Raw genomic sequence first — 8936 nt, 5'->3', positions numbered from 1 at the left:
TTGCTGTTAAGAATTTTCGTCGGTTTATACTCCCACCCGTAATGTATGAGAGTGTGTTTCCATATGTCTCGCTTTAGCAAACTTTTCATCTTTGCCACTTAATATAGTGAAAAAGTGGTATATTCTTATTATTATTTATGGTTGTCTTTTTCTTATTGTGAATTAAATATTCTTATCTGAATCATTTTTATCTTTTTTCATAACATTTCTTCATTTTGTTAGTCCATAGTCTTTTTGTTCATTGATTTGTAGGATAGTTTATATATTTTTAAATGTGTCACTTTTTAATAATATATTTCCAATGTTTTTCTGACTTTGTCATTTTCTATTATTATTGTGTCTTTTATTTTTTTAATTTCCTAAAATTGAATTTAATCATTTTTAATGGATTTCAGAGGTTTTGTGTCATTTATAGAAAGGCATACCAGGTTTATAAAATCATCTCTCATGATTTCTTCTGGTACTATGTGGTTTAATATTTTGGTATTACACCTTTGACAAATCTGGATTTACTGGGAGGAGATAGGAGCCACTCAGCTTTTTCAAAAAGCTGAGTTGTCTCTTAACAGTTTATTGAATAAAGCATTTTTCACCAATGATTTGAAATACTACTTTTTTTTTTTTTTTTTTTTTTTCAAGGGCAATTCACATTTATTTCCTCATCATGCTGACTAAACATACTTCAAACACAGCAGAAGGTCAAGAGTCTGTTTTGAAGGTAAAGCGTTTCTTGCCAAAGGTGAACGGTGGTCCACGAAGAGTAACTTAAGCATCATCTTCAAGCTGAGGCTCCAGCTCTGGGCAAACAGCTGCTGGGTGGACCTGGTCCTTCTGGCCTGGATGGGGGCCTCCAAGGAACTACTTGTCCTCATACTTGTGCTTGATGTGTTTCCACAGCTTCCCCTCGTTGATGTGGTCGTAGATGGCGTTCGCGCCTTGATCGAAGGCGCGCTTGAAGAACAGGACGCCCACGACGATGGTGAGGGCGAACGTGGAAGTCCTGCGGAACAGCAGGGAGTAGATTTTCCCAGTCAACGTCCGGTACGCCATGTTTCTTCCTGAAATACTACTTTTATATTGAAGTTCTACCTGCTATTAGAGTCTATTTCATAGCTTTCTGTTCTTTCCGTTAGTATGCTAGTACCACACTTTTAATTAATATAGCTTTAATGTAACATATACATATTAATACGTGCTGAGCAATCCTCCCGAAATTTTCTTTCTATTTCTTTGTTAGGGTTTTCTAGGCTATTGTTCCTTGATGATTTTTCCATATGAATCTTAGAGTCTGCTTGTCTAATTAAAAAAAAAAAAAAAACTGGTTTTTTTTTGTTAGCTTAAATTTATGGATTAACTAGAGAAATGTCAGTTTTGTAATACTAAGGCTTCCTATCCAAGAATATAATATGCCTTACAATTTGTCCAAGTATTCTTTGTGTTCTTTAGCAATATTTTAACTGTTTAAAAGTAGATCTTGTAAATTTCTTGTTAATTTTATTCCTAGGTATTTCATCTTTTATTACTATCATAAATGGGCATTTTCTTCTATTACACCTTCTAACTTAGCAGTCCCCAACTTGTTCGGCACCAGGGACCAGTTTCACAGAAGACAATTTTTCCACTGACTAGGGGAGGAGGGAGGAGGTGGTTTCAGGATGATTCAAGTGCATTACATTTAATTGTGCATGTTATTTCTATTATTATTATATTATAATATATAATGAAAGAATTATACAACTCACCATAATGTAAACTCAGTGGAAGCCCTGAGCTTGTTTTCCTGCAACTAGTCAGTCCCATCTGGGGGTGATAGGAGACACTGACAGATCATCAGCCACTAGATTCTTATAAGAAGCATGTAACCAAGATCCCTAGCATGCACAGTTCACAGTAGAGTTCCTGCTCCTATGACAATCTAATGCCACTGCTGATCTGATAGGAGGTGAAGCTCAGGCAGTAATGCAAGCAGCTGTAAATACAGAGGAAGATCACTGGATCGCCTTCTGCTGTGTGGCCCAGTTCCTGTACCAGTCTGTGGCCCAGGGGATTGGGGATCCCTGTTCTGATTGTGGTTTGTTCCTTGTTATCCAAGTGTCATTTTTAAATCTCCAAATCGAATCCTTTGTGAAAATGTTTACTCCCATAATCCATCAAAATCATCTGAAGCTCTGAGTTCACCAGCAGGTACTAACTAAAAAACACTACAAATCTCATCATGGTCATGAAGGAAGAACATTCACCTCTCATTTATTTTAGAGACTTAGAACATAAATTCAAGTTAAAGCACACTTTATTTAAGACAAACAATGGTTTCAGTGACTCATATGTTGCAATCATATATTTATTTACTTATATCTCAATTTACCCCGTACCATGACACGAAATGAAAAAACCTGACCCTAGTCAACTTTAATGTGATATATGAACAGATTATATGGTTTGGGGTATACTAAGTATGGTGTACCATCCTAACATGACCCCCAAAGAGTCATGCATGCTTTTGCAAAATCTCCTTCAATGTGGAGAAACTGTGACTTGTTTTTAGCCAAATGAATATGTCAAAGATAGGATAGTCACTCTCTCGATTAGGTTACATTATGTGGCAAAGGTGACAGCATAGTCACTTCCGAGGTTGTGACATTGTATGAGACTTAGTCCCAGCAGACTGGAAGACAAGATTCTCCCGGCTAGTCTTGAGGAAGTAAACTGCCATGTTATAGGCGCAAAAAGGGCAGCCTCTGGAAGCTGAGAGTTACTCTGGCAAATTGTCAGCAAGAAAATGAGGACTTCAGTTCTATGTATAACCTCAGAGGCATGCATTTTGCCAACAATCACAGGAGCTTGAAAGAGGAAACTGAGCTCCAGAAGGAAATACAGCCCAGCTGATCCTTTGATCGTAGTCTGGGAAAACTCTAAGCAGAGAACCTAGCTAAATTGTACCTGAACTCCCAATCCACAGAAACGATGAGATAACACATGTGTGTTGTTTTAAGCCTGTAAGTTGTGGTAATTTGTTATGGCAGCAATAGAAAACTAATAAACTAAGTCAAATACTGTGTCTGAACATTACAACTGCAAACAGTAAATATCACTTACCATTTAGTAAATTTATGGTGGAGTTTAGTCAGAGTGAAATATCAGTATTATATAGTTTAATTTTCTCCTTAGATTTACAGTGCTGTGAGTAGGAAACTCCAGAATAACCCCAGACACTACAAAGCTCAATATTTCAGCACAACTTTTTCATACCACGTACTTTAAAACCTGAGCTAAATAGCACTCATCAGCATTCAGAATTTGACTAAACTGAAATCTTTTATAAATGTAAGAGTCTATTTGAAAACAGAAAGTATTATATTAATTTATAACTGAAAATGGGGGGAAAACAGAGATTTATTTTTAAATAATTGAAATCCTTCAATTATCTCTGCCTTTGCCTCTTCAGTTACCCCTAGAGTATAAATTGTATTGCTTTTCTTTTGTTTTAATGGTCAGAGGTACAACCACAATAACCTACCCATAGTTATAACTATAATAATATTCCCATGGCAAACCCAGTTTTCTAGAAATTCACATAATACAGCTATTTGAACACTTACAACCCAGCATATGGGTTCAAGCTTGACATTTAATGTCTCAGTCTTAAAGCAAACTGTTCCAGTACCTTCAAAAAGAATATTAAGATGTTGGCTTACAAAATAAAATGCTGGCTGACCAAACTTTTTAATGCTGCAGTCCTAAAATTCAAAAGTATTCCTTCCATTAAAAGTTATTTTCTTTTTCTTATTCAATATATTGTAAAAAGGTATAAAATTAGTGTCTGACATGCCATTTGGTTATAAATCCAAATCCTCAACCACACAAAGAAAGGGATCATATTCAAAGTTAAGTTTTAGAGAGATTTTGTGGGGTGTGGTGAAGGGTTTTCTGAAGAGGATGGGGATTTACAAGGTAACAAAGACCTAAAGGAACTTCCCCCACTGAGCATCCCAGAGAAAAGCATAGACCACTAATAATGGAAGCAAGGCCAGATTCTATTTGTAGAGTCCTCTACAAATAAATAGGGTTGCCTTGACTCTTCAAATAAGTTACATTCATCATTTTGTTTTTAAATTTGTATGTCCTACCCTGCTATCCCCAAATCTTCCAGAAAGCCAGTATGCAACAGCCTTATATTAGCAGCTCCGTGATGAATTATTAAATAGAGTGAAATATATATTCTAGTGATAAGGCAGAGAGGAAAAGGAGACATTCACCAAACTACCTTGTCTTAGACTAGCATGATAATAACATGGAGAATAATAGCCAACATTTATATGACATACTATATGCAAAGCATTTTATATAGATACTAACTCAAATAAACTACTTTAAGTCGACTTTCCCAGAACCAGAATCTGAGACAAAGATTTGTGTGAAAATGATTTAAGAAAAAGTATTTCCAGGAGGAATAGGAGTGGTACAGTGGGACCAGAAAGTGAAGGAGGCCAAGCAAAGGTGTGAACCACTTGGGAGGGTTAATAACTCAATCCCACAGGAGCGCCATTGTAAAATAAACCTGAGTTAGGTGCAACCCAGGTGTCTCATGCCTGTGGAGCAAGGGAGGTGGAGTATTTACATTCCTAAAGTGGCAGTCATTCGTTAAGGCTGGGGGAACAGGGGATGGTACATAAATTCCCAGGTACTTTTAGATCTCGACTGCAAAGCAGGTTCTGAGAAAGGAGTTGACAAAAAACACACCAGATACGAGCTCAGGGTATGACAGCTCATCTGGAGCCTGTGTGCAAAAAGATGGAAGAGAAATCTAACAAGATATGAACAGGACATCTATTGCATAACCCTCACAATAACCCTGGAGGGCAGCTATTTGTTTTATGTCCATTTTACAAGTGAGTAGACTGAAATGCAGAAAGAATAAATGAGATGCCCAAGGTCCTAAAGCTGATAAGTGTCAGAGTCAGGATTTGAAACCAAACTATCTGGCTCCTCCACCATATTGTTAAATCAAGTGCTAGAGCAGACCATGCAGAGACCCAAGAAAGAACTAAAGCCATGGTTAGGAACCAAACAACAGAGAACAGGCTAGAACCAGGAATCATTTAAGATGCAGCCCAAATATACTAAAGCAACCCTTGGTAGGAGAGACTGTGTAATTAGATCTATTAAGTAGTTAGTACCAATTCAGGTATTAGACACCTGGGTTACACATAATATTAACTTTCACTCTAAGCTTGCAAGGGAGAGAAATTATTAAAGAGAAATTAAGAACAAAAAAAATTAAAGGAAAAGAATGAAGCAAAATTTTCCCTCGTTGTTCCTTTTCTTTCCCTAATTTCCACTTCCTTCTCTTCCACAAACAGAAACATACAACACACACACACATACACACACACACACACGTCTGAAAGTTTCTTTCAGTTTGTTTCTTATAATTTATTAAAAATAATTAGGAAAATTGGCAGATACATTAAATTCAACACACCATAGCAAGGGCCCGAGTCAGAGAGTTGCCCGTAAGCTAAGTTTGCCTATAAAAATAGCTTGGATAACAGATAGCTTTTTAATTAATTTTAAAAGCTAGTTGCAAAGGAGAGATCATGGCAGACGGGAGGCAGGATAGATTGCAACTCCTGCTCGGACAGACAGAGCAGTGTGTGGAGGCTCACATTGTGAAACTTTGCTCCAGAAAGACTGCAGGAATACATTAGGAATGCTGCAAGAATCCATGGATTCTTGTGTCTCCTGCAGGACCCCTGAGATACCCCAAATACTATAAGTGCCCAAACTGTGGAAGTGGGAAATGGAAATCGTCTGCCCCCAAACACATACCCCCACTGGGGAACCTGAAGGTCTAGATTACCGAAGAAGATTCTGACCTTACCTAAGCTGAGTAAATTTGGACAGCTGAGCAAAATACAGGGGTAGAGGAAGCAGCGGGAAAATCCCTGTGGACTCACTGGGTCCCCTACCAAGCCATATCTGCCTGGCCTCACAGGGGTCCTTGAGGAGGGCTGCTGAAGGCATGGGAAAAGACCACAGGGAGAAGAAAACCTCCAGCTGAACTTTGTAACCATTTGAACTGATGGAGAAGTCTCTTGGCCAGAATTTGGGGGAGGGTATGAATCCAGTGTGCAGACTCCACAGACAGGGGAAGAAGGAAAGGCCTGTTTATTTCACAGCTGGGAAGTGGGCAGCCTGGGGAAAGTTCTCAGCCCTGATTGCCCACTGCCTGAAGACTGACTTGGTGGTGTTACGAGGGGCACAATAAGAGTGAGACCAGTCCCTTGGGTTGTGTGGGAGCTGGGTGAGGACTGTGACTGCCAGCTTTCCCCCACTTCCCTGATGAGCTGCATGACACTGAGAAACATCTAATCATATAATCCTCCTAGGGACATAACTCTATTGACCTGGGACCCTCGCCCCTATCCCCCACAGCAGCCACAGCAAGACCCACCTAAGAAGAGTCTGAGCTCAGACATGCCTAGCCCTGCCCCCCACCTAATGGTCCTTCCCTACCCATCCTGGTAACTGAAGACAGGGCATACACCCTTGGGAGTTCCAACGCCCTACCCACTGCCTGTTTCTCCCCATACTACCACAGCTGATGCTCTCTTGAAAGCACCACCTCCCAGCAGGAGGCCAACCAGCACAAAAATAGTGCATTAATCAATCAAAGCTAAGGACCCGCATACAGTGCTTTTCACCACCCTGCCACCTCTACTGGAACAGGTGCTGGTAACCACAGGTGAGAGACCCACAGATGTTTCACATCACAGGACTCTGTGCAGACAACCCCCAGTACCAACTCAGAATCTGGTAGAGTTGCTGGGTGGCTAGATTCAGAAGAGAGATAACAATCACTACAGCTTGGCTTTCAGGAAGCCACATCCCTAGGAAAAGGGGAAGAATACTACATCAAGGATACATCCTGTGGGACAAAAGGAACTGAACAACAGCACTCAGCCCTAGACCTTCCCTCTGACAGAGTCTACCCAAATGAGAAGGCAACAGAAAACCAACTCTGGTAATATGACAAAACAAGGTTCTCTAACACCCCCCAAAAAATCACACCAGCTCTCCAGCAATAGATCCAAACCAGGAAGAAATCCCTGATCTACATGAAAAAGAATTCAGAAGGTTCATTATTAAGCTAATCAGGGTGGCACCAGAGAAAGGTGAAGCCCAATGTAAGGAAATCAAAAAAATGATATAAAAAGTGAAGATAGAAATGTTCAATGAAATAGCCAGCATAAATAAAAGAAATCAAAACTTCAGTAAACAATGGATGCACTTATAGAAATGCAAAATTAACACCTCTTTGCAAATAAACTAGAAAATCGAAACAAAACAAACAAATTCCTGGACACATATAGCCTCCCAAGACTAAACCAGGAAGAAGTTGAATCCCTGAATAGACCAATAGCAAGGTCTGAAGTTGAGGCAGCAATTAATAGCCTACCAACCAAAAAAAGTCCAAGACCAGAGAGGTTTACAGCCAAATTCTACCAGTGGTACAAAGAGGAGCTGGTACCATTCTTTCTGAAACTATTCCAAACAATACAAAAAGAGGGAATCCTCCCTAACTCATTTTATGAGACCAACATCATCCTGATACCAAAACCTGGCAGAGACACAACTAAAAAAGAAAATTTCAGGCCAATATCCATGATGAACATTGATGTGAAAAATCTTCAATAAAATACTGGCAAACCAAATCCAACAGCACATAAAAAATCTTACCCATCACAATCAAGTTGGCTTCATCCCTGGGATGCAAGGCTGCTTCAACATATGCAAATCTATAAACATAATCCATCACATAAACAGAACCAGATAAAAACCACATGATTATCTTAATAGATGCAGAGAAGGCCTTCAATGAATTCAATAGCCCTTCATGCTTAAAAACTCTCGACAAACTAGGTGTCAATACAACGTATCTCAAAATAATAAAAGCTGTTTACAAGAAACCCATAGCCAATATCATGCTGAATGGGCAAAAACTGGAAGCATTCCCTTTGAAAACTGGCACAAGACAAGTATGCCCTCTCTCACCACTCCTATTCAACATAGTGTTGGAAGTTCTGACCAGGGCAATCAGGCAAGAAAAAGAAATAAAGCATATTCAAATAGGAAGAGAGAAAGTCAACTGTCTCTATTTGCAGATGACATAATTTTATATTTAGAAGACTCCATTGTCTCAGCCCAAAATTGCCTTAAGCTAATAAGCAACTTCAGCAAAGTCTCAGGATACAAAATCAATGTGCAAAAATCACAAGCATTACTATGCACCAATAGCAGAAAAACAGAGAACCAAATCATCAGTGAATTCCCATTCATAATTGTTACAAAGAGAATAAAATACCTAGGAATACAACAAACAAAGGATACAAATATACGTGTGCATGTGCCTTCATAATTGAATGTTTTGTAATCATTTGGGCACTGTTTACAATAGCAAAGACTTGGAACCAACCCAAATGGCCATTAATGATAGACTGGATAAAGAAAGTGTGGCACATATACACCATGGAATACTATGCAGTCATAAAAAAGGATAAATCCATGTCCTTTGCAGGTACATGGATGAAGCTGGAAACCATCATTCTCAGCAAACTGACAGAAGAACAGAAAACCAAACACTGCATGCTCTCACTCATAAGTGAGTGTTAAACAATGAGAACACATGGACACAGGGAGGGGAATATCACACACCAGGGCCTATCAGGGGTTGGGGGATAGGAGAGGGATAGCAGGGGATGGGGTGATTGGGGAGGGATAACATTAAGAGAAATACCTAATGTAGATGATGGGGTGATGGATACAGCAAGCTGCCATGGCACGTGTATACCTATGTAACAAACCTGCATGATCTGTATATGTACCCCAGAACTTAAAGTATAATTAAAAAATAATAATAAAATAAAGGAGAAATT

General features: G+C 39.1%; 1 protein-coding gene across 1 annotated transcript; it reads right to left on the bottom strand.

Annotated features, from left to right (window-relative positions):
* Nucleotides 1-612: 612 nt before the first annotated feature.
* LOC108315695 (cytochrome b-c1 complex subunit 9-like) lies at nt 613-1053 on the bottom strand. Its single transcript, XM_037744506.1, has one exon. It carries the CDS (start codon nt 1048-1050, stop codon nt 859-861), a length of 192 nt encoding a protein of 63 aa, XP_037600434.1. The 5' UTR covers nt 1051-1053; the 3' UTR covers nt 613-858.
* Between the last annotated feature and the right edge of the window lie 7883 nt (nt 1054-8936).

Source organism: Cebus imitator, unplaced genomic scaffold (genome assembly GCF_001604975.1).
Source record: "Cebus imitator isolate Cc_AM_T3 unplaced genomic scaffold, Cebus_imitator-1.0 Scaffold177, whole genome shotgun sequence".
Classification (NCBI taxonomy): Eukaryota; Metazoa; Chordata; class Mammalia; order Primates; family Cebidae; genus Cebus; species Cebus imitator.
The sequence above is the reverse complement of the archived record's forward strand: the minus strand, read 5'-3'. Positions and strand labels throughout refer to the sequence as shown.